Source organism: Calonectris borealis, unplaced genomic scaffold (assembly GCF_964195595.1).
Source record: "Calonectris borealis unplaced genomic scaffold, bCalBor7.hap1.2 HAP1_SCAFFOLD_320, whole genome shotgun sequence".
NCBI lineage: Eukaryota > Metazoa > Chordata > Aves > Procellariiformes > Procellariidae > Calonectris > Calonectris borealis.
The window spans coordinates 1-26,254 of record NW_027441702.1 but is presented as its reverse complement, the minus strand read 5'-3'; the positions used below and the strand labels follow the sequence as shown (position 1 = coordinate 26,254).

Here is a 26,254-nt window from a genome sequence, read left to right as displayed (position 1 = left end):
GACACACCCACACCCCCTCCAGCCCCCCCCTAGGGACTCCCCCATCCCCCCAGACACACCCACACCCCCTCCAGGGACCCCCCAGGAACCCCTCCCTCCCAGACACACCCACACCCCCTCCAGCCCCCCCCCAGACACACCCACACCCCCTCCAGGGACCCCCCAGGGACTCCCCCCCCCCCAGACACACCCACACCCCCTCCAGCCCCCCCCAGGGACTCCCCCATCCCCCAGACACACCCACACCCCCTCCAGCCCCTCCCCAGACACACCACACCCCCCCCAGGGACCCCCCAGGGACCCCGCAGGGACTCCCCCCCCAGACACACCCACACCCCCCCCAGGGACCCCCCCCCCCCAGACCCCGTAAGCCCCCACCGTCGCCCAGCAGCTGCAGCAGGGCCAGGTCGACCGGGCGCTTCCAGCGGGAGCCGCGCTGCAGGGCGATGCCGTAGCCGGTGGAGGCGAAGACCTTGCCGGAGCCGATGGTCACCAGCTTGCAGCCCTCCTCCTTCCGCGCCATGTAGTTCAGCACCGCCGCGTCGTAGATGAAGGCGTCCAGCTTCCTGCGACCCCCCCGCCACCGGGCCCCCGGCACGGCGTTGGCCACGCCCACGGACTGGCAGGACACGCCCACGGCCACCCAGACACGCCCACGGCCTCACCTGTACCCCTAAGCCCCGCCCACAGCCACCCAGAGACACCCACAGCCTCAGCCAGGCCCCTAAGCCCCGCCCACAGCCCATCCACAGCCCCACCTGTACCCCTAAGCCCTGCCCACAGCCACCCAGACACGCCCACGGCCTCACCTGCATCCCTAAGCCCCGCCCACTGCCCATCCACAGCCTCACCTGTACCCCTAGGCCCTGCCCACAGCCACCCAGAGACACCCACAGCCTCAGCCAGGCCCCTAAGCCCCGCCCACAGCCCATCCACAGCCACACCCATACCCCTAAGCCACGCCCACAGCCACCCAGACACACCCACAGCCTCAGCCCCGCCCCTAAGCCCCACCCACAGCCCATCCACAGCCTCACCTGCATCCCTAAGCCCCACCCACTGCCCATCCACAGCCTCACCCGTACCCCTAGGCCCTGCCCACAGCCACCCAGACACGCCCACAGTCTCACCTGTACCCCTAAGCCCCGCCCACAGCCACCCAGACACACCCACAGCCTCAGCCCCGCCCCCAAGCCCCACCCACTGCCCATTCACAGCCTCACCCGTACCCCTAGGCCCTGCCCACAGCCACCCAGACACGCCCACAGCCTCACCTGTACCCCTAAGCCCCGCCCACAGCCACCCAGACATGCCCACAGCCTCACCTGTACCCCTAAGCCACGCCCACAGCCACCCAGACACACCCACAGCCTCAGCCCTGCCCCTAAGCCCCGCCCACAGCCCATCCACAGCCTCACCCATACCCCTAAGCCATGCCCACAGCCACCCAGACATGCCCACGGCCTCACCTGTACCCCTAAGCCCCGCCCACAGCAACCCAGACACACCCACAGCCTCAGCCACGCCCCTAAGCCCCACCCACAGCCCATCCACAGCCACACCCATACCCCTAAGTCACGCCCACAGCCACCCAGACACGCCCACAGCCTCACCTGCATCCCTAAGCCCCGCCCACAGCCCATCCACAGCCACACCCATACCCCTAAGCCACGCCCACAGCCACCCAGACACGCCCACAGCCTCACCTGCATCCCTAAGCCCCGCCACTGCCCATTCATAGCCTCACCCGTACCCCTAGGCCCTGCCCACAGCCACCCAGACACGCCCACAGCCTCACCTGTACCCCTAAGCCACGCCCACAGCCACCCAGACACACCCACAGCCTCAGCCTCGCCCCTAAGCCCCACCCACAGCCCATCCACGGCCCCACCTGTACCCCTAAGACACGCCCACAGCCACCCAGACACGCCCATGGCCTCACCTGTATCCCTAAGCCCCGCCCACAGCCCATCCACGGCCCCACCTGTACCCCTAAGACACGCCCACAGCCACCCAGACACGCCCACGGCCTCACCTGTACCCCTAAGCCCCGCCCACAGCCACCCAGACACACCCACAGCCTCAGCCCCGCCCCTAAGCCCCGCCCACAGCCCATCCACAGCCTCACCCATACCCCTAAGCCACGCCCACAGCCACCCAGACACACCCACAGTCTCACCTGTACCCCTAAGCCCCGCCCACAGCCCATCCACAGCCCCACTGATACCCCTAAGTCCCGCCCACAGCCCATCCACAGCTCCACCCATACCCCTAAGCCCCGCCCACAGCCACTAAGACACGCCCACAGCCCCACCCATACGCCTAACCTACACCCACGGCCCACCCACAGCCTCACCTGCACCTCTAAGCCCCGCCCACAGCCTCACCCAACCGCCTAAGCCCCACCCAGGGCCCACAAACCACACCCACAGCCTGACCTGTACCCCTAAGCCCCACCCACATCCCCTAGGCCCCACCCAACTCCACCCCTTACCAGAGCCTCACCCCAGCCCTCAGGCCCCTCCCTCCCAGGCCCCACCCACTCTGCAAGCCCCTCCCTAAAGCCCCACCCCCAAGCCCTCCCCTCCACCCTTTGTCCCATCGCCCTTCCCCTCCCTCCCCAGGCCCCTCCCATTCCCCCTCCCTCCCAAGCCCCTCCCCTCCCTCCCAAGCCCCTCCCACTCCCCAGGCCCCTCCCTAAAGCCCCACCCCAAGCCCTCTCCTCCACCCTTTGCCCCCCCATCCCCAGCCCCATTCCCCCTCCCACCCAAGCCCCGCCCCTCCCTCCCAAGTCCCTCCCATTCCCCCTCCCTCCCAAGCCCCGCCCCTCCCTCCCAAGTCCCTCCCATTCCCCCTCCCTCCCAAGCCCCGCCCCTCCCTCTCAAGTCCCTCCCATTCCCCCTCCCTCTCAAGCCCCTCTCCTCCCTCCCAAGCCCCTCCCCTCCCTCCCCAGGCCCCTCCCATTCCCCCCTCCCTCCCAAGTCCCTCCCCTCCCTCACCCCTCCCCTTCCAGGTCCCTCCCACTCCCCAGGCCCCTCCCTAAAGCCCCACCCCAAGCCCTCTCCTCCACCCTTTGCCCCCCCCCATCCCCATCCCCATTCCCCCCCTCCCTCCCAAGCCCCGCCCCTCCCTCCCCAGGCCCCTCCCATTCCCCCCCTCCCTCCCAAGCCCCTCCCCTCCCTCGCCCCTCCCCTTCCAGGTCCCTCCCACTCCCCAGGCCCCTCCCTAAAGCCCCACCCCAAGCCCTCTCCTCCACCCTTTGCCCCCCCATCCCCAGCCCCATTCCCCCTCCCTCCCAAGCCCCGCCCCTCCCTCCCAAGTCCCTCCCCTCCCTCGCCCCTCCCCTTCCAGGTCCCTCCCACTCCCCAGGCCCCTCCCTAAAGCCCCACCCCAAGCCCTCTCCTCCACCCTTTGCCCCCCCCATCCCCATCCCCATTCCCCCCTCCCTCCTAAGCCCCGCCCCTCCCTCCCCAGGCCCCTCCCATTCCCCCCTCCCTCTCAAGCCCCTCTCCTCCCTCCCAAGCCCCCTCCCCTCCCTCCCCAGGCCCCTCCCATTCCCCCCCTCCCTCCCAAGCCCCTCCCCTCCCTCACCCCTCCCCTTCCAGGTCCCTCCCACTCCCCAGGCCCCTCCCTAAAGCCCCACCCCAAGCCCTCTCCTCCACCCTTTGCCCCCCCCCATCCCCATCCCCATTCCCCCCCTCCCTCCCAAGCCCCGCCCCTCCCTCCCCAGGCCCCTCCCATTCCCCCCCTCCCTCCCAAGCCCCTCCCCTCCCTCGCCCCTCCCCTTCCAGGTCCCTCCCACTCCCCAGGCCCCTCCCTAAAGCCCCACCCCAAGCCCTCTCCTCCACCCTTTGCCCCCCCATCCCCAGCCCCATTCCCCCTCCCTCCCAAGCCCCGCCCCTCCCTCCCAAGTCCCTCCCCTCCCTCGCCCCTCCCCTTCCAGGTCCCTCCCACTCCCCAGGCCCCTCCCTAAAGCCCCACCCCAAGCCCTCTCCTCCACCCTTTGCCCCCCCCATCCCCATCCCCATTCCCCCCTCCCTCCTAAGCCCCGCCCCTCCCTCCCCAGGCCCCTCCCATTCCCCCCTCCCTCTCAAGCCCCTCTCCTCCCTCCCAAGCCCCTCCCCTCCCTCCCCAGGCCCCTCCCATTCCCCCCCTCCCTCCCAAGCCCCTCCCCTCCCTCACCCCTCCCCTTCCAGGTCCCTCCCACTCCCCAGGCCCCTCCCTAAAGCCCCACCCCAAGCCCTCTCCTCCACCCTTTGCCCCCCCCCATCCCCATCCCCATTCCCCCCGTCCCTCCCAAGCCCCGCCCCCCCCGGCCCCACCCCCTCCCCCAGCCCCGCCCCCCGCTGACCCGGTCTTGAGGTGGTGCAGGGCGTCCTCCACGCCGCGCTGGTTGTACTTGACCATGTAGCTGTGCATGTCGGGGTAGTTGCTGCGGATGTTCTTCTCGGTGCTGCCGTTGGGCACCGTCCCGAACTTCAGCGGGGGGTACTGCTCCTGCGGGCGCTGGAACTGCCCCGGGCGTCGGTGGGCCCACCCACCCACACCCCACCCACACCCCACCCACACCCCACCGTGCCCCCCGATAACACCAATATCCAGCAGCAACCATTGGACCCTCATGGTGTCCCCATCGCACCCGCCCATGAACATCCACGGACACCCATGGACACCCCACGCCCACCCACGGACACCCACAACCCCCCCACAACCCCACAAACACCCACAACCCCCCGCAAACACCCACAACCCCCCCAAACACCCACAAACACCCTCACAAACACCCACAACCCCCCACAAACACCCACAACCCCCCCAAACACCCACAAACACCCTCACAAACACCCTCACGAACACCCACAACCCCCCACAAATACCCACAACCCCCCCAAACACCCACAAACACCCTCACAACCCCCCACAAACCCCCTCACAAAACCCACAAACACCCTCACAAACCCCCACAAACCCCCCAAACACCCACAAACACCCTCAGAACCCCCCACAACCCCCCCCAAACCCCCTCACAAAACCCACAAACCCCCTCACAAACACCCACAACCCCCACAACCCCCCCCAAACACCCACAAACCCCCTCACAAACACCCATAACCCCCCACAAACACCCACAAACCCCCTCACAAAACCCACAAACCCCCTCACAAACACCCACAACCCCCCCAAATGCCCCCAACCCCCCCACAATTCCCCCACAAACCCCCCCACAAACCCCCTCACGAACACCCACAACCCCCCCCACGAACGCCCCCCACGAACACCCACAACGCCCCCCACAACCCCCCCATGAACCCCCCTCACGAACACCCCCAACCCCCCCACAATTCCCCCACAACCCCCCCCACAACCCCCCCACAACCCCCCCCATGAACCCCCTCACAAACACCCACAACGCCCCCCACAACCCCCCCCATGAACCCCCTCACAAACACCCACAACGCCCCCCACAACCCCCCCATGAACCCCCTCACAAACACCCACAACCCCCCCACAACCCCCCTCATGAACCCCCTCACAAACACCCACAACACCCCCCACAACCCCCCCACACCCCCCACAACCGCCCTCACGAACACCCACAACCCCCCACAAACACCCACAACCCCCCCAAACACCCCCAAACCCCCCCCCCCTCCAATCCCAGAGCCGCCTTGTGGCGCCATGGGTGACGCGGTGGGTGACGCGGTGGGTGACGCGGTGGGTGACGCGGTGGGCGGCGGTACCTTGCGGTCGCTGAGCCCCGAGACGGTGTCAACGTACTCCTCCTGGATCATGAAGGCGGCCAGGTTGGCGGTGTAGCTGGCGAGGAAGATGACGGCGAAGAAGGCCCAGACCAGCACCATGATCTTGCTGGTGGTGCCCTTGGGGTTCTCCACCGGCACCGAGTTGTTGAAGACCAGCGCCCACAGCAGCCAGATGGACTTGCCGATGGTGAACTTGGAGCCCCCCGCGCCTGGGGACGGGGACACCGTGGGGACGGGGACACCATGGGGACACCGCGGGGATGGCGTCACCGTGGGGATGGGGACACCGCGGGGATGGGGACGGGGACACCATGGGGACACCGCGGGGATGGCGTCACCATGGGGACGGGGACACCGCGGGGATGGGGACGGGGACACCACGGGGACGGCATCACCATGGGGATGGGGACACCACGGGGATGGGGACGGGGACACCATGGGGACGGGGACACCATGGGGACACCACGGGGACGGCATTACCATGGGGATGGGGACACCGCGGGGATGGGGACACCACGGGGACGGCGTCACCGTGGGGACGGGGACACCACGGGGATGGGGACGGGGACACCATGGGGACGGGGACACCATGGGGACACCACGGGGACGGCATTACCGTGGGGATGGGGACACCACGGGGACGGCATCACCATGGGGATGGGGACACCGCGGGGATGGGGACGGGGACACCATGGGGACACCACGGGGACGGCGTCACTGTGGGGATGGGGACACCGCGGGGACGGCGTCACCGTGGGGACGGGGACACCGCGGGGATGGGGACGGGGACACCGTGGGGACGGGGACACCATGGGGACACCACGGGGACAGCGTCACCGTGGGGATGGGGACACCGTGGGGATGGGGACGGGGACACCATGGGGACACCACGGGGACGGCGTCACTGTGGGGATGGGGACACCACGGGGATGGGGACGGGGACACCATGGGGACACCACAGGGACAGCATCACTGTGGGGATGGGGACACCGCGGGGATGGGGACGGGGACACCACGGGGACACCACGGGGACGGCGTCACCGTGGGGACGGGGACACCGCGGGGATGGGGACGGGGACACCACGGGGACGGCATTACCGTGGGGATGGGGACACCACGGGGACGGCATCACCATGGGGATGGGGACACCGCGGGGATGGGGACACCACGGGGACGGGGTCACCGTGGGGATGGGGACACCGCGGGGATGGGGACGGGGACACCATGGGGACACCACGGGGACGGGGTCACCGTGGGGATGGGGACACCGCGGGGATGGGGACGGGGACACCATGGGGACGGGGACGCCATGGGGACACCACGGGGACGGCATCACCATGGGGATGGGGACACCGCGGGGATGGGGACACCGTGGGGATGGGGACACCGTGGGGATGGGGATGGGGACACTGCGGGGACGGGGTCACCATGGGGACGGGGACACCGTGGGGACACCACGGGGATGGGGACACCGTGGGGACAGGGGACACCATGGGGATGGGAACACCACGGGGACGGGGACGGCGTCACCGCGGAGATGGGGACACTGCGGGGATGAGGACGGTGACACCGCAGGGACGGGGACACCATGGGGACAGGGGGACACCACGAGGACAGGGACACCATGGGGACAGGGGGACACCACAGGGACGGGGACACCACAGGGACAGCATCACCGCGGGGACGGGGACAGTGGGGACACCGCAGGGACGGTGTCACTGTGGGGACGGGGACACCAGGGACACCACGGGGACGGCGTCACCATGGGGACGGGGACACCGCGGGGACGGGGACAGTGGGGATGGGGACACCGTGGGGACAGCGTCACTGTGGGGAAGGGGACACCATGGGGATGGGGACAGTGGGGATGGGGACACCGCGGGGACAGGGACAGTGTCACCATGGGGATGGTGTCACCCTGGGGATGGTGTCACCCTGGGGATGGGGACGGTGTCACCACGGGAATGGGGACGGTGAAGATGGCGTCAGTGTGGAGATGGGGACGGTGAGGACAGCAACAGTGTCACCACAGGGACAGGGACGGTGTCACTCCAGGGATGGGGACGGTGTCACCACGTGGACAGGGACGGTGTCACCGTGGGAATGGGGACGGTGGGGACAGGGACAGCGTCACTGTGGGGCTGGAGGACACCCCGGGGGTGAACCCGAAGCCGTGCCAGGGTGACACTTGTCACCCCACATCCTCCTCCCCCCGTGTGTGTCCCCCCCACCCCGTCCCCACCTCCCCGAGTGACACCGGGCTGTCACACCCCAGGGCGGCGGCGGGGAGGTGACACACTCACGCTGGCCGGTGGCCAGGCTGCGGTTGTAGCCCACGGGGCTGAAGTACTCGAAGATGAAGACGGTGACGGCCACCACCGTCAGGCACATGACGAACATCATCACCCAGACGGCCGGGCTGTAGGGCTCTGCGGGGGGAACACCCCGTCACCCGGAGGGTGTTGGGGTGTCCCCTCTGTCCCCTCCCCGCCTCCGCCTGTCCCTACCCAGGAAGGCGGAGGGGGAGACGGTGCCGTTGCTGCGGGAGACCATGACGCTGATCCCCGTCTCCACGAAGGGGACGGAGAAATCGATGATTTCGGAGCGTTCTTCGTTAATGGTTAACGAGCCGATGGCCATGTCGGCTCGGCGGTAAAAGACCTGGGGAGGGCGGGGTCAAGACGGGGGGGTGTGGTCAAGGAGGGGGGTGTGGTCAAGGGTGGTGGTTAAGAAGCAGGTGTGGTCAAGGAGGGGGTGTGGTCAAGGAGGGGGGATGTGGTCAAGGGTGGTGGTTAAGAAGCGGGTGTGGTCAAGGAGGGGGTGTGGTCAAGGAGAGGGGGTGTGGTCAAGGAGAGGGGGTGTGGTCAAGGGTGGGCTCTCCCCAGCCCCTGGGCCCCCCACGGGTGTCGGGGGTCTCTCCCCGGACCCCCAGGCCCCCCACGGGTGTCAGGGGTCTCTCCCCAGCCCCCCCGGGCCCCCCACGGGTGTCAGGGGTCTCTCCCCGGACCCCCAGGCCCCCCATGGGTGGCAGGGGTCTCTCCCCAGCCCCCCATGGGTGTCAGGGGTCTCTCCCCGGACCCCGGGGCCCCCCACGGGTGGCAGGGGTCTCTCCCCAGCCCCCCAGGCCCCCCATGGGTGGCAGGGGTCTCTCCCCAGCCCCCCAGGGGTGTCAGGGGTCTCTCCCCGGACCCCCAGGCCCCCCATGGGTGTCAGGGGTCTCTCCCCAGCCCCCCAGGGGTGTCAGGGGTCTCTCCCCAGCCCCCCCGGGCCCCCCACGGGTGTCAGGGGTCTCTCCCCAGCCCCCCAGGCACCCCAGGGGTGTCAGGGGTCTCTCCCCGGACCCCCAGGGGTGTCAGGGGTCTCTCCCCGGCCCCCCAGGCCCCCCATGGGTGTCAGGGGTCTCTCCCCAGCCCCCCAGGCCCCCCAGGGGTGTCAGGGGTCTCTCCCCGGACCCCCAGGGGTGTCAGGGGTCTCTCCCCGGCCCCCCAGGCCCCCCATGGGTGTCAGGGGTCTCTCCCCAGCCCCCCAGGCCCCCCAGGGGTGTCAGGGGTCTCTCCCCGGACCCCCAGGGGTGTCAGGGGTCTCTCCCCAGCCCCCTGGGCCCCCCACGGGTGGCAGGGGTCTCTCCCCGGACCCCCAGGCCCCCCACGGGTGGCAGGGGTCTCTCCCCAGCCCCCCAGGCCCCCCATGGGTGGCAGGGGTCTCTCCCCAGCCCCCCGGGCACCCCATGAGCGGCAGGGGTCTCCCCCCGGGCCCCCCACGGGTGTCAAGGGTCTCTCCCCAGCCCGCCCGGGCCCCCCACGGGTGTCAGGGGTCTCTCCCCGGACCCCCAGGCCCCCCAGGGGTGTCAGGGGTCTCTCCCCAGCCCCCCATGGGTGTCAGGGGTCTCTCCCCGGACCCCGGGGCCCCCCATGGGTGTCAGGGGTCTCTCCCCAGCCCCCAGGCACCCCATGGGCGGCAGGGGTCTCCCCCCGGACCCCCAGGCCCCCCAGGGGTGTCAGGGGTCTCTCCCCGGACCCCGGGGCCCCCCACAGGTGTCAGGGGTCTCTCCCCGGCCCCCCAGGCCCCCCAGGGGTGTCAGGGGTCTCTCCCCGGCCCCCCAGGCCCCCCAGGGGTGTCAGGGGTGTCTCCCCGGACCCCGGGGCCCCCCGCAGCCGTGGGGGGGGGGGGTCCCACCTCTCCCACCATGCCGTTCCAGACGCCGTCGATCTTCTTGCCGTGCTTGCCGTTGGTGACCAGGTAGAGGTCGTAGGTGAAGCCGACGGCGCGCGCCAAGCGCTTGAGGATGTCGATGCAGAAGCCCTTGCAGCACTTCTTCTCGAAGAGCGCCGGCTCCGGCGGGGGGCTGCGGGGACGGCGGCGCTTGGGGACGGGCCCACGGCGCTGCCGGGGGCACCCCCAGGGTGCTGGGGACGCCCCCCAGGGTGCTGGGGACACTCTCATGGTGGTGGGGGCACCCCCAGGGTGCTGGGGTCACTCCCAAGGTGCTGGGGGCACCCCCCGGGTGCTGGGGATGCCCCCCAGGGTGCTGAGGACACTCTCATGGTGGTGGGGGCACCCCCAGGGTGCTGGGGACGCCCCCCAGGGTGCTGGGGACACTCCCAAGGTGGTGGGGGCACCCCCAGGGTGCTGGGGTCACTCTCATGGTGCTGGGGGCACCCCTAGGGTGCTGGGGACACTCTCACGGTGCTGGGGACGCCCCCAGGGTGCTGGGGACGCCCCCCAGGGTGCTGGGGACACTCTCGTGGTGCTGGGGACACCCCCCAGGGTGCTGGGGACGCCCCCAGGGTGCTGGGGACACTCTCGTGGTGCTGGGGACGTCCCCAGGGTGCTGGGGACACTCTTGGGGTGCTGGGGACACCCCCAGGTTGCTGGGGACACTCTCGCGGTGCTGGGGACACCCCTCGGGTGCTGGGGACACCCCCCAGGGTGCTGGGGACGCCCCTAGGGTGGTGGGGACACCCCCAGGGTGCTGGGGACACCCCCAGGGTACGAGGGACACTCTCACGGTGCTGAGGGCACCCCCAGGGTGCTGGGGACACTCTCGCGGTGCTGGGGGCACCCCTAGGGTGGTGGGGACTCTCCCAAGGTGGTGGGGGCACCCCCAGGGTGGTGGGGACACTCTCGGGGTGCTGGGGATGCCCCCAGGGTGGTGGGGACACTCTTGGGGTGCTGGGGACACCCCCAGGGTGCTGGGGACACTTTCGCGGTGCTGGGGACACCCTCACAGCGGCAGGGACACCCCCGTGGCTCTGGGGACACCCCCATGGCGCTGGGGACACCCTCACAGCGGCAGGGACACCCCCATGGCACTGGGGACACCTCCAGGGTGCTGGGGACACCCCCATGGCTCTGGGGACACCCTCACAGTGGCAGGGACACCCCCGTGGCGCTGGGGACACCCCCATGGCAGCAGTGACACCCTTGCGGTGCTGGGGACACCCCCGCGGCGCTGGGGACACCCTCACGGTGGCAGGGACACCCTCACGGCGCTGGGGACACCCTCACGGTGGCAGGGACACCCCTGCGGTGCTGGGGACACCCTCACGGTGGCAGGGACACCCCTGTGGTGCTGGGAACACCCTCGCAGCACTGGGGACACCCTTGCGGCACTGGGGACACCCTCACGGTGGCAGGGACACCCTCACGGCGCTGGGGACACCCCTGTGGTGCTGGGGACACCCTCACGGTGGCAGGGACACCCTCACGGTGCTGGGGACACCCCTGTGGTGCTGGGGACACCCTCACGGTGGCAGGGACACCCTCACAGTGCTGGGGACACCCTCACAGTGCTGGGGACACCCCTGTGGTGCTGGGGACACCCTCACGGTGGCAGGGACACCCTCGCGGCACTGGGGACACCCTCATGGTGGCAGGGACACCCTCACGGTGGCGGGGACACCCTCGTGGCAGCAGGGACACCCTCACGGTGCTGGGGACACCCTCACGGTGGCAGGGACACCCTCACGGCGCTGGGGACACCCCCTGGGCGGGGTTGGGGGTGCGGCACCCACCCGGCGGTGCGGTTGAGCTGCTTGCGGCAGGGGACGGAGTCGCGGATGCAGGTGCCGGTGGCGGGGTCGATGTTCTCCACGATGACGAAGGGTCGCTCCTCCAGCGTGGCCACCGTCAGGTGTTGGTCATCGTCCACCGGTTGGAGGAATTTACCGTAACGCGACCAAACCGGGTACTTCATCCGCAGGATCCGGTGTTCCCAGCTGCCCACCTGCGAGGGACGAGGGTGACAGGTGACACCTGCGTCACCCCACACATACATGGCACCCTCGGGGTGGCCCTACAGTCGGACAGGAGCCCGGACAGACGGACACGGGGTCACCTCGCAGGAGGCGTTACCGTGCCGAGGCGGGGGGCTGAGTTTCTGCGTCACCGTCACCGGCCAGGCGTCACCGCCACCCCCTCGGGGACGCGTTGTTGTGACAAGGCAGCGTGACACCGCAATGGCGGGGGACACACACACACACACACACACACACACACACGCCAGATGGTACCGCGGCCCCCGGGGGACACCGCGCGGCTGAGAGGAGCCGGACGTCACCGTGAGCAGAATGACAAAACACCGCGAGGAGCAGACGGGGGACGGTGACACCGCGGAGACGCTCACCACCTCCCAGCTCCGCTCCTTGTTGAGGGAGATAACAACCAGCGAGGGGTTGACGAGGTAGCCGTCCTCGTTAAAGGAGAAATCCTTCTGCCCCCAGGTGATGTTCATGAAGTACCTGAGGACGTGACACTGTGACGGGGCTGTCACCTCCCCGAACCGCAGGTGACAACCGCCAGCGCCGCCGCCGCGCTCACCGGTGGAGGTTGTCGTTGATCTGGGTGACGTTGGGGGCCCGACAGTCGTTGTTGAACTCGGGGATGAAGCCGTAGTCGCGCAGCAGCGCCTCGGCGCCCTTGGCCACGATGGCCACCCCGTTGTGTACCCGGTGTTGTAGGTCATCCCGCCAACCGGCCGACAACACCGCGAATAAACCGGCGGGGAGATGTTCCGGTAATTGATCGCTTCCCCCGAGGTTGGTACCAACCACGAACCAGATGTAACCGGGACCGGCTAAACCGGCGTCTCGCGCCGCTCGGAAAATGGCCTCGGCTTCTTCCCGCGAGCAGTAGAGGAGACGGATTTGGGCGCTGACCTCACGTAACTGCCGGCGCAACCGCGTCCCCTCGGGGTCGTCGGTCAAATTGAGGGTGAGGACGCCGCGGTGTTCCCACCCGATGAAGCTGCTGTCGGTCAAGACCTCCACGTAGTCCACAAAGTCCTCGTAGCCGGGGAAGAGGGTGGTGACGACGGCGAAGGCCGTCCAGTCGTACTCCTCCAGCACCTCGAAGATCACCTGCAGCTGCTGCTCGGTGGAGGAGCCCAGCTGGAGGAAGGTGGAGCCCTTCTCCTGCGGGGCGGGGAGCGGGTGACAAGGCGGGGACGGCTGTGACGGCGGGGTGGGGACGGCCGGGGGGCTCTAGGCATGGTTGGGGATGGGGACGGTTGGGTTGGGGACAGTTGGGTGGCTCTAGACATGGTTGGGGATGGGGACGGTTGGGTTGGGGACAGTTGGGTGGCTCTAGACATGGTTGGTGTTGGGGACGGTTGGGTTGGGGACAGTTGGGTGGCTCTAGACACGGTTGGGGATGGGGACAGTTGGGTTGGGGACAGTTGGGTGGCTCTAGACACGGTTGGGGATGGGGACAGTTGGGTTGGGGACAGTTGGGTGGCTCTAGACATGGTTGGGGATGGGGACGGTTGGGTTGGGGACAGTTGGGTGGCTGTAGACATGGTTGAGGATGGGGACACTTGGGTTGGCGACAGTTGTGGTGAGTCTAGACATGGTTGGGGACAGTTGGGTTGGGGACAGTTGGGTGGCTCTAGACACGGTTGGGGATGGGGACGGTTGGGTTGGGGACAGTTGGGTGGCTCTAGACATGGTTGGGGTTGGGGACAGTTGGGTTGGGGACAGTTGGGTGGCTCTAGACATGGTTGGGGATGGGGACGGTTGGGTTGGGGACAGTTGGGTGGCTCTAGACATGGTTGGGGATGGGGACGGTTGGGTTGGGGACAGTTGGGCGGCTCTAGACATGGTTGGGGATGGGGACAGTTGGGTTGGGGACAGTTGGGTGGCTCTAGACATGGTTGGGGTTGAGGACAGTTGGGTTGGGGACAGTTGGGTGGCTCTAGACATGGTTGGGGATGGGGACACTTGGGTTGGGGACAGTTGGGTGGCTCTAGACATGGTTGGGGTTGAGGACAGTTGGGTTGGGGACAGTTGGGTGGCTCTAGACATGGTTGGGGATGGGGACGGTTGGGTTGGGGACAGTTGGGTGGCTCTAGACATGGTTGGGGATGGGGACGGTTGGGTTGGGGACAGTTGGGTGGCTCTAGACATGGTTGAGGATGGGGACGGTTGGGTTGGGGACAGTCGTGGTGGGTCTGGGGACAGTTGGGGTTGGGGACAGTTGTGGTGAGTCTAGATATGGTTGGGGTTGGGGACAGTTGGGTTGGGGACAGTTGGGTGCCCCTAGACACGGTTGGGGTTGAGTTGGGGACAGTTGGGTGCCCCTAGACATGGTTGGGGACAGCAGGGTGGGTCCAGACATGGTTGGGGACAGTTGGGTGACCCTAGACACAGTTGGGGTTGGGGACACTTGGGTTGGGGACAGTTGGGTGGCTCTATACATGGTTGAGGATGGGGACGGTTGGGTTGGGGACAGTCGTGGTGGGTCTGGGGACAGTTGGGGTTGGGGACAGTTGGGTTGGGGACAGTTGGGTGGCTCTAGATATGGTTGGGGATGGGGACGGTTGGGTTGGGGACAGTTGGGTGGCTCTAGATATGGTTGGGGATGGGGACGGTTGGGTTGGGGACAGCAGGGTGCCCCTACACATGGTTGGGGACAGTTGGGTGGCCCTAGACATGGTTGGGGTTGGGTTGGGGACAGCAGGGTGACCCTAGACGTGGTTGGGGTTGGGTTGGGGACATTTGGGTGCCCCTAGACATGGTTGGGGACAGTTGGGTGGCCCTAGACATGGTTGGGGTTGGGTTGGGGACAGCAAGGTGACCCTAGACGTGGTTGGGGTTGGGTTGGGGACATTTGGGTGCCCCTAGACATGGTTGGGGACAGCAGGGTGACCCTAGACACGGTTGGGATTGGGTTGTGGACAGCGGGGTGCCCCTAGACACGGTTGGGGACAGCAGGGTGGGTCCAGACATGGTTGGGGACAGCTGGGTGCCCCTAGACACGGTTGGGGACAGCAGGGTGGGTCCAGACATGGTTGGGGACAGGAGGGTGACCCTAGACACGGTTGGGGTTGAGTTGGGGACAGTTGGGTGCCCCTAGACATGGCTGGGGACAGCTGGGTCACCCTAGACACGGCTGGGGTTGGGTTGGGGACAGCGGGGTGCCCCCAGAGCGCGTCCCCACCCCCCCCGCCCCCCCCACCTTGGGCGTGAGGACGATGGCGGAGCCGCCGTTGATGCCGATGATGGGCACGGAGGTCTGGGCGGAGATGAAGTCGAGGATCTGAGCCACGGCCTCGGAGCGGGTGTCGTCCTCGAAGACGACGCCGTGGATGCGGAGGGAGGAAAGGACGTCGCAGAGTCGGACGATCAAACTCCGGGGGTTGGTATCGTTTAACACAACTCCAACGGGATTAACGTCTAAGGAAAAGTTCCGGAAGGCGGCGGGGGCCAGGCGGGGTCCGGCGGGGCCGTAGGAGGCTCCGCTGAGGATGACGGCCACGTTGAGCGCCCGCCGGCTCCCCTCCGGCCGCGGCTCCAGGAAGGGGCTGGCGCAGGCCAGGGCCAGGGCGAAGAGCATCCTGCTGGCGGGGGCGGGGACCCGGGGGCTCATCGCGCCGCCGCTGCGCCCTGGGGGAGGGGACAAGGAGGGGGCTGGTGGGAGGGGTGCCCACCAGTGCCCCCCGGTATCTCCCAGTAACCCCCCAGCACCGGGAGAGGGTTGGGTGGCAGGCAACAGGTGGGAACAGTGCCCACCAGTGCCCCCCGGTATCCCCCAGTAACACCCCAGCACCAGGAGAGGGTTGGGTAGCGGGCAACGGGTGGGAGCAGTGCCCACCAGTATCCCCCAGTAACCCCCCAGCACCGGGAGAGGGTCAGGTGGGAGGGGAATAGTGGGAACAGTGCCCACCAGTGCCCACCAGTATCCCCCAGTAACACCCCAGCACCGGGAGAGGGTTGGGTAGCGGGCAACGGGTGGGAGCAGTGCCCACCAGTATCCCCCAGTAACTCCCCAGCACCGGGAGAGGGTCAGGTGGGAGGGGAATAGTGGGAACAGTGCCCACCAGTGCCCACCAGTATTCCCCAGTAACACCCCAGCACCGGGAGAGGGTTGGGTAGCGGGCAACGGGTGGGAGCAGTGCCCACCAGTATCCCCCAGTAACCCCCCAGCACCGGGAGAGGGTCAGGTGGGAGGGGAATAGTGGGAACGGTGCCCACCAGTGCCCACCAGTATCCCCCAGTAACCCCCCAGCACCGGGAGAGGGTCAGGTGGGAGGGGAATGGTGGGAACAGTGCCCACCAGTGCCCACCAGTATCCCCCAGTAACACCCCAGCACTGGGAGAGGGTCAGGTGGGAGGGGAATGGTGGGAACAGTGTCCACCAGTATTCCCCAGTAACACCCCAGCACCAGGAGAGGGTCAGGTGGGAGGGGAATGGTGGGAACAGTGCTCACCAGTACCCCCAATAGCCCCCCAGTAACACCCCAGCACCAGGAGAGGGTTGGGCGGGGGGGAACTGGTGGGAACAGTGCTCACCAGTGCCCACCAGTAACACCCAGTAACCCCCCAGTAGTGGAAGAGGGTCAGGTGGGGGGGAGTGGTGGGAGAGGTGCCCACCAGTGCCCACCAGTACACTCAGTATCCCCCAGTAACACCCCAGCACCAGGGAAGGGTTAGGTGGGGGGGAACTGGTGGGAACAGCGTCCACCAGTGCCCACCAGTAACTTCCAGTAACCCCGCAGCACCAGGGAAGGGCCAGGTAGGGGGGGAATGGTGGCAACAGTGCCCACCAGTAACCCCAGTAGCCCCCCAGTAACACCCCAGCACCAGGAAAAGGTCGGGTGGGGGGGAACTGGTGGGAGCAGTGCCCACCAGTATCCCCCAGTAACACCCCAGCACTGGGAGAGGGTCAGGTGGGGGGGTGAGTGGTAGGAACAGTGCTCACCAGTGCCCACCAGTATCCCTCAGTAACTCCCCAGCACCGTGAGGATATCAGGCAGGGGGGAACTGGTGTGACTGGTGCCCCCCCCCAGTGCTCCCAGTACCCCCCAGTACCGCCCCACTGTGCTGGGGGCAACCAGTGCCTCCCAGTGCCCTCCCAGTGCCTCCCAGTATCCCCCAGTGCCACCACCCCAGTGAGACAGCATCAGGCTGGCAGGACATGGGGACACGCTCTGACACGCTGTCACACGCTGTCACACGCTGTCACCCCCCGTGGCGTGGGGGGGGGACGGACACACGGACACGGCCAGGCGGACATGGGGGGGTCACAGTCACCCCCCACAGGGACAGGCGGACACGGGGGGGGTGGTGTCACTGTCACCCCCCCCAGGGGACAGACGGACACGGCGGGGTCACTGTCACCCCCTCAAGGGACAGGCGGACACGGCGGGGTCACTGTCACCCCCCCCAGGGGATACGTGACGGCGGTGACAAGCAGACAGAGCAACAGGCAGTGGCGCGGGGGGGGCAGGGCACAGGCGAGGAGCCAACAGGCGCAGGCAGGTTGCCGTGGCCGCGGCGGTGGCGGAGAGCGCAGGCAGGCGGGGGGACAGGCAGGGGGACAGGCGGGGGGGACGGGTACAGGCAGGGCGGGTGGGTACAAGCAGATACAGGCAGGGCAGACAGGTACAGGCAGCTACAGACAGGGCAGCCGCGGTGGATGGTACAGGCAGTACAGGCAGGTACAGGCAGGACGGATGGTGCAGGCAGTACAGGCAAGGCAGACAGGTTCAGGCAGGTACAGGCAGGGCAGGCAGGTACAGGCAGGGCAGATGGGGTGGACGGTACAGGCGGTACAGGCAGGTACAGGCGGTACAGGCAGCCAGACACCAGCTGATACAGAAGCCCCGTCGGGGCTGGCAGACAGGCAGCTGCCTGCACAGTGGGACAGGCAGACACCCACACCGGGGGGCAGGGGACACATGGGTCACCCCAGCGATGTCACCCCCCACCCTCCCGTACCCCAACAGTCCCCGGGGGGCGGGGGTTCTCTGCCCAGCCCCCCCCCCGGTGACCTTGAGCCCGTCCCTGTCACCGTCCCCGTAATGGCGGGGGACAGACCCCTGTCACTGTCCCCACAACGGTGAGGGGACAAATCTGTAATGGTGGGGGACAATCGCGTGTCACCGTCCCCAAAACGGGGGGACGCACACAATCGTGTGTCACCGTCCCCAAAGCAGTGGGGACAAACCCCTGTCACCGCCCCTGTAATGGCGGGGGACAACCTGGTGTCACCGTCCCCATAATGGTGGGGGACAATCGTGTGTCACTGTCCTCAAAACTGGGGGACACACACACACACACAATCGTGTGTCACCCTCCCCAAAATGGGGGGACAAACCCCTGTCACCGTCCCTGTAAAGGCAGGGGACAAGCTGGTGTCACCGTCCCCATAATGGTGGGGGACAGACCCCTGTCACCGTCCCCACAACAGCGAGGGGACAAACCTGTGATGGTGGGGGACAATCGTGTGTCACCGTCCCCAAAACAGGGACACAAACACACACAATCGCGTGTCATTGTCCCCAAAGCAGCGAGGACAAACCCCTGACACCGTCCCCATAATGGCAGGGGACAAGCCGGTGTCACCGTCCCCATAATGGCGGGGGACAGACCCCTGTCACCGTCCCCACAACAGTGGGGGGGGGACAATTGCGTGCCCCCGTCCCCACAACAGCAGGGACAAGCCTGTGTCACTGTCCCCACAACAGTGGGGACAAAGCCGTGTCACTGTGCCTGTAATGGTGGGTGACAAAGCCTTGTCACCGTCCCCAAAACAGCAGGGACAAACCCCTGTCACCGTCCCTGTAACGCTGGGGTGACAAATCTGTAATGGCAGGGGACAAGCAGGTGTCACCGTCCCCATAACGGTGGGTGACAAACCCCTGTCACCATCCCCAAAACAGGGGGGACAAAGCCCTGTCACCGTCGCCACACCAGGGAGGACAAAGCCGTGTCACTGTCCCCAAAACAGCGGGGTGACAATCACGTGTCACCGTCCCCGTCACGGCGGGGACAAACTCATAACCATGGGAGGACAAACTCCTGTCACCGTCCCCGAAACAGGAGGGACAGAGCCCTGTCACTGTCCCCATAGCGGTGGGTGACAAACCCCTGTCACCGTCCCCACAACAGCAGGGTGACAATCGCGTGTCACCATCCCCGTAACGGCGGGCACAAGCCTCTGTCACCGTCCCCGTGATGGCGGGGGGACAAACCCGTGTCACTGTCCCCGTAACGCTGGGGTGACAAAGCCGTGATGGCAGGGGACAAAACCCTGTCACCGTCCCCGCGAGCGGCCAGCTGCTGCCCCCCAGCCCCCCCAGTGTCCCCAAGCCCCCCCATGACACCGGCTGTGTCCCCCCCATGTCCCCACCCCCTGGTGACACCGGCCATGTCCCCCCCAGTGTCCCCAAGCCCCCCTGCGACACCGGCCATGTCCCCCCCAGTGTCCCCACCCCCCGGTGACCACGGCTGCATCCCCCCCAGTGTCCCCACCCCCTTGTGACACCGGCTGTGTCCCCAAGCCCCCCAAAACACCGGCCACGTCCCCCCCAGTGTCCCCAAGCCCCGGTGACACCAGCCATGTCCCCCCCAGTGTCCCCACTCCCCGTGACACCGGCCACGTCTGCCCCAGTGTCCCCAAACCCCCCGGTGACACCGGTCGCATCCCCCCCAGTGTCCCCAACCCCCCCGTGACACCGGCCGTGTCCCCCCCAGTGTCCCCAAGCCCCCCAAAACACCGGCCACGTCCCCCCCAGTGTCCCCACCCCCCGGTGACACCGGCCGTGTCCCCCCCAGTGTCCCCAAGCCCCCCAAAACACCGGCCACGTCCCCCCCAGTGTCCCCACCCCCCGGTGACACCGGCCGTGTCCCCCCCAGTGTCCCCAAGCCCCCCCCAGTGTCCCCCAGGTCCTACCTGGCCCGAGCTCCGCGCTGGGGGGCTCTGCCTCATCTCGGCCGGGGGGGGGGTGGGGGGTGGGGACACGGGGGGGGGGACACGGCGGGGGGGGTGTTGGGGACACAGGGGGGGGTTTGGGGACACCGGGGGGACACACAAGGATTTGGGGGGGTCTGGAGTGATGAGGGGCAGGGAATGAACAGGCAGAAACAGGCAGGGCTTGGGGGGGAACTGGGGTGCAGGGGGGGTCGGGGGGTGCAGGGGTTTGGGGGGTGCAGGGGGGGTTTGGGGATGCGGGGGGGGTTGGGGGTGCGGGGGGGGTGCAGGGATTTGGGGGGGCTGGAGGGGTTTGGGGGGGCCGAGGCGGAGGCGGCTGCACCTGGGGGGGAGGGAGGGAGGGAGGGTGAGGAGGGGGGGACACAACAGACCCGGGACCCCCCCAAAAGGGTCCCAGACCCCCCCAAAGCACCCGGGACCCCCCCAAAGCCCCCAAATCTCTACTAGGGTCCCAGTTCACCCAGTTGGTTCCATCCCAGCACCCCCAGTTTGGCCCCAGCACCCCTCCCCAGTTTGCTCCCAGTTCACCCAGTTGGGTGCCAGCACTCCCCAGTCCCACCCCAGCACCCCCAACTGGATCTCAGTCCCCCCCCAGTCCCATCCCAGTCTCCCCAGCACCCCCAGTCCCCTCCCAGCACCCCCAATTGCATCCCAGCACCCCCCAACTGGGTTCCAGCATCCCCCAGTCCCCCCCCAGCACCTCCCAACTGGGTCCCAGTCCCCCCCCCAGTCACCCCCCCAATCCTCTCAATCCCATCCCAGCACCCCCCGACTGGGTCCCAGCACCCCCCAGTCCCCCCCCCAGCACCCCACAACTGGGTCCCAGTCCCCCCAGTCCCACTCCAGCACCCCCAACTGGGTCCCAGTCCCCCCCTAGCACTCCCAGTCCCCCCAACTGAGTCCCAGTCCCCCCCCCAACACTCCCAGTCCCCCCCCAGCACCCCACAACTGGGTCCCAGTCCCCCCTCTCAACACTCCCAGTCCCCCCCAGCACCCCGAACACTCCCAGTCCCCCCAACTGGGTCCCAGTCCCCCCCCCCAACACTCCCAGTCCCCCCCCAGCACCCCCAACTGGGTCCCAGTCCCCCCCCCAACACTCCCAGTCCCCCCAACTGGGTCCCAGTCCCCCCCCAACACTCCCAGTCCCCCCCCCAGCACCCCCAACTGGGTCCCAGTCCCCCCCCCACAACACTCCCAGTCCCCCCCCAGCACCCCCAACTGGGTCCCAGTCCCCCCCCAACACTCCCAGTCCCCCCCCAGCACCCCCAACTGGGTCCCAGTCCCCCCTCAACACTCCCAGTCCCCCCCAGCACCCCCAACTGGGTCCCAGTACCCCCCAGTCCCCTCCCAGTCCCCCCCAGTCCGGCCCCGCCGCCGCCCCCCCCCACCCTGCAGCACCCGCCGCCGCTTGCAGAATACTAATGGGGCCGGAGCGTGCGGCTGTGCGGCTGCCTGTCCCTGCCCGTGTCTGCCTGTCCCTGCCCGTGTCTGCCTGTCCCTGCCCGTCCCTGTCCCCCCCCCGTGCCCCCCCGGGCTGCACACGCGTGGGTGGGGGTGTCGGGGTGCTGTGCTGGGTGTCCCAGCCCAGGGTGTCGGGCTGGGAAGGGGTGTTGGGGGGGTGTCGGGGTGTCATTGGGGGGTGTCAGGGTGTTGGGGGGGTGTCAGGGTGTCATTGAGGGGTGTGAGGGTGTTGGGGGGGTGTCAGGGTGTTGGGGTGCTAAGGGGGTATTGGGGGGGTGTCAGGGTGTTGGGGGGGTGTCAGGGTGTCATTGAGGGGTGTGAGGGTGTTGGGGGGGTGTCAGGGTGTCATTGAGGGGTGTCAGGGTGTTGGGGTGCTAAGGGGGTATTGGGGGGGGTGTCAGGGTGTTGGGGGGTGTCAGGGTGTCATATGCTAGGGGGGGATTGGGGGGGGTGTTGGGGGGTATTGGGGAGTGTCAGGGTGTTGGAGGGGTGTTGGGGTGTCATTGGGGGGATGTCAGGGTGCCAGGGGGGTGTTGGGGGGCCTCAGGGGGGTCTCAGGGTGTTGGGGGGTCTTGGGGGGTCTCAGGGTGTTGGGGGGGTGTCAGGGGGGGTGTCGGGGTGTCAGGGTATTGGGGGGGGTGTTGGGGTCTTGGGGTGTTACAGGTTGTCTGGGTGCATCAGGAGGTGTTGTGTTGGGGTGTTGGGGTGTCGGGGGGGTGTCAGGATGTCGGGGTGTTGTATTGGGGAGTCGGGAGGGTGTTGGGGGGGTCAGGGTGTTGGGTGAGGGTATCAGGGGTGCGTTGGGGGGGTGTCAGGGTGTTGGGCTGTCGGAGGATGTTGGGTTGCGGTGTTGGGGGGGGTGTCAGGGTGCTGGGGGTGTTGGGGGGTGTCAGGAGGTGTTGAGGGGTGTCAAGGGGTTGGAGGGTGTTGTGTTGGGGGGTGTTGGGGTGCTGTCTCGGGGTGTTGGGGGTGTCAGGGGTCTGTCGGGGGGTGTCAGGTTATTGGGGGGGTGTCGGGGGGTGTCAGGGGTCTGTCGGGGGGGTGTCAGGGGTGCGTTGGGGTGTCGTGTTGGGGTATTGGAGGGTGTTGGGTGGTGTCAGGGTATCGGGGGTGGTGTCCGGGTCTGTCGGGGGGTGTCCGGGAGTCTTGGGGTGTCAGGGGAGGGGTCCGGGGGGTGTCGGGGGGTCTGTCGGGATAGCGGGGGGGTGTCGGGAGGGGTTTGGGGGTCCCGGGGGTCCCCGCCCGCCGCTCACCTCTCACGCTCCCCACCGCATCCCGCCGCCGCCGCCTCCACCGCCGGTCACTCGGACACCGGCACCGGCACCGGCCACGCCCCCGGTACCGGCCACGCCCCCCTCCCCGGTACCGGCCACGCCCCCTCGCCGGTACCGGCCAACACCCGGGGCGGGCAGACAGACGGACGGACCGACCCCCCCCCCAGCCCCCCCGCCCGGGCGGGTCGCTCCAGCCCGACAGACACCGGGACCCCCCCGGGACCCCCCCACAGCCCCCCAATACCCCACAGCCCCCCCCCGGACCCCCTGCCTCACAGCGCAGCCCCCCCGTGTACCCCCTCAGCGCCTTAAACACCACCCAGGGCCCCCCCCAGTTACCTCAGGCCCCCCCCCAAACAGCCCCCCCAAACACCCCCCAGCGCCCCCCCAGTTACCCCAGCGCCCCCCCAAACAACCCCCAGCCCCCCAGTTACCCCAGAGGCCCCCAAACACCCCCCAGGCCCCCCCCAAACACCCCCCAGGGCCCCAGTTACCCCAGAGCCCCCCCAAACACCCCCCAGAGCCCCCATAGGGGCAGTTGTGGGGCAGGAGACCCCAGGGGGGTTATGGGGCTGGGGGGGGGCAGTTATGGGGCAGGAGACCCCGGGGGGGGGTTATGGGGCTGGGGGGTGCAGTTATGGGGCAGGAGATGGGGCTGGGGGGGGGGGCAGGAGACCCCCACCCCAACAGTGCCTCCTGCTGCTCTTCCTGGGCCACGGGTGCCATTTTGGGGCAGAAAAGGCCATTTTCTGTGTTCCAGGGCGGAGGGGGCTGTGGAGCTGCCGGGCTCTAACTGGGGGGTGGTTGGGGGTGCTGGTAGGAGGGGGGAACCCCCGCACCCCAAACTGGGGGGGCTGGGGGGGGTGGTTGGGGGTGCTGGTAGGAGGGGGGAACCCCCGCACCCCAAACTGGGGGGGGCTGGGGGGGGGTTGGGGGTGCTGGTAGGAGGGGGGAACCCCCGCACCCCAAACTGGGGGAGCTGGGGGGGGTGGTTGGGGGTGCTGGTAGGAGGGGGGAACCCCCGCACCCCAAACTGGGGGGGCTGGGGGGGGTGGTTGGGGGTGCTGGTAGGAGGGGGGAACCCCCACACCCCAAACTTGGGGGGGCTGGGGGGGGTGGTTGGGGGTGCTGGTAGGAGGGGGGAACCCCCGCACCCCAAAGTGGGGGGGCTGGTAGGAGGGGGGAACCCCCGCACCCCAAACTGGGGGAGCTGGGGGGGGTGGTTGGGGGTGCTGGTAGGAGGGGGGAACCCCCGCACCCCAAACTGGGGGGGCTGGGGGGGGTGGTTGGGGGTGCTGGTAGGAGGGGGGAACCCCCACACCCCAAACTTGGGGGGGCTGGGGGGGGTGGTTGGGGGTGCTGGTAGGAGGGGGGAACCCCCGCACCCCAAAGTGGGGGGGCTGGTAGGAGGGGGGAACCCCCGCACCCCAAACTGGGGGGGCTGGGGGGGGTGGTTGGGGGTGCTGGTAGGAGGGGGGAACCCCCACACCCCAAACTGGGGGGGCTGGGGGGGGTGGTTGGGGGTGCTGGTAGGAGGGGGGAACCCCCACACCCCAAACTGGGGGGGCTGGGGGGGGTGGTTGGGGGTGCTGGTAGGAGGGGGGAACCCCCGCACCCCAAACTGGGGGGGCTGGGGGGGGTGGTTGGGGGTGCTGGTAGGAGGGGGGAACCCCCGCACCCCAAAGTGGGGGGGCTGGTAGGAGGGGGGAACCCCCGCACCCCAAACTGGGGGTGCTGGGGGGGGGCTGGGGGTGCTGGTAGGAGGGGTAACCCCCACACCCCAAACTGGGGGGGCTGGGGGGCGACTCACCGGTGGCGGCCGCCGTCGCACCCCGGGGCCGGTGACATCGAGCGAGACCTGCGGAGGTGACACCGCGTTGGGGCGCGTCCTCTGCACCCCACAGCTGGTTATGGGGGGGGGCGGGGGGCTAACGAGCGTCGGTTCTCCGCAGAGGGACAGGCGGCGGGGACGACAGGCGGCGGGGACGACAGGCGGCGGGGACGACAGGCGGCGGCCGGCTGCACGGGCTAACGAACCCGTCGTTAATGGCCCAAGCGGCAGCAGACGGCTCCTGCCGACGGGTCACGCCAGCGGGCAGGAGTGATGGCCGGGCGCTCGCCTGGCAGCGAGGCGCTGCCTGCGCCGGGGCAGGGGGGGGACAGCAGGGACACCCCCTTCCCCGGGGGGCTGCCACCCGCCGTGACAGGGCCGGGGCGAGGGGAAGGGGGCGAGGGGAAGGGGCTGAGCCCCCTCCATGACAGGGCTGGGGCTGAGGGGAAGGGGCTGAGCTCCGCCATGACAGGGCTGGGGCTGAGGGGAAGGGGCTGAGCCCCGCCATGACAGGACCTGGGGCTCAGGTGAGGGGAAGGGGGCGAGGGACAAGGGGAAGGGGCGAGGGGAAGGACGGAGACCCCGCCATGACAGGAATGGGGCTGAGGGGGAAGGCTGACCCCCGCCATGACAGGACCTGGGGCTGGGGTGAGGGGAAGGGGATGAGGGAAAGGGCTGAGCCCCCTCCATGACAGGGCCCCAGGGCTGAGGGACGAGGGGAAGGGGCTGAGCCCCACCATGACAGGACCTGGGGCTGAGGAGAAGGACGGGGCCGAGCTCCCACCATGACAGAACCCCAGGACCCAGGTGAGAAGGGGGCGAGGGATGAGGGGGAAGGGGCTGAGCCCCGCCATGACAGGACCTGGGGCTGAGGGACGAGGGGAAGGGGGCGAGGGACGAGGGGAAGGGGGCGAGGGGAAGGACGGAGCCCCCGCCATGACAGGAATGGGGCTGAGGGGAAGGGGCTGAGCCCCCTCCATGACAGGACCCCAGGGCTGAGGGACGAGGGGAAGGGGCTGAGCCCCGCCATGACAGGACCTAGGGCTGAGGGACAAGGGGAAGGGGCTGAGCCCCACCATGACAGGACCTAGGGCTCAGGTGAGGGGAAGGGGGCGAGGGACGAGGGGCTGAGCCCCGCCATGACAGGACCTAGGGCTGAGGGACGAGGGGAAGGGGGTGAGGGGAAGGACGGAGCCCCCGCCATGACAGGAATGGGGCTGAGGGGAAGGGGCTGAGCCCCGCCATGACAGGACCTGGGGCTGGGGTGAGGGGAAGGGGGTGAGGGACGAGGGGGAAGGGGGAGAGCCCCTCCATGACAGGACCCCAGGGCTGAGGGATGAAGGGAAGGGGCTGAGCCCCGCCATGACAGGACCTGGGGCTGGGGTGAGGGGAAGGGGGTGAGGGACCAGGGGAAGGGGGTGAGGGACGAGGGGCTGAGCCCCACCATGACAGGACCTGGGGCTGGGGTGAGGGGAAGGGGGTGAGGGACCAGGGGAAGGGGGTGAGGGACGAGGGGGAAGGGGGAGAGCCCCTCCATGACAGGACCCCAGGGCTGAGGGATGAAGGGAAGGGGCTGAGCCCCGCCATGACAGGACCTGGGGCTGAGGGGAAGGGGCTGAGCCCCGCCATGACAGGACCTGGGGCTGAGGGGAAGGGGCTGAGCCCCGCCATGACAGGACCTGGGGCAGGGAAGGGGGTGAGGGACGAGGGGAAGG

At 68.7% G+C, this 26,254-nt stretch overlaps 1 protein-coding gene across 1 annotated transcript; it reads right to left on the bottom strand.

Moving 5' to 3' along the window:
• Positions 1–378: 378 nt before the first annotated feature.
• On the bottom strand, positions 379–15,626 carry LOC142077601 (glutamate receptor ionotropic, NMDA 2D-like; the record flags this gene model as incomplete). The annotated part of the gene is made up of 10 exons (XM_075139530.1): positions 15,216–15,626; positions 12,582–13,174; positions 12,388–12,502; positions 11,777–11,988; positions 9,939–10,107; positions 8,270–8,423; positions 8,066–8,191; positions 5,742–5,971; positions 4,352–4,512; positions 379–566 (listed from the first exon to the last, which is right to left on the bottom strand). Coding segments are annotated over exons 1-10 (2,359 nt in total), but the record flags the coding sequence as incomplete, so codon positions are not given.
• Between the last annotated feature and the right edge of the window lie 10,628 nt (positions 15,627–26,254).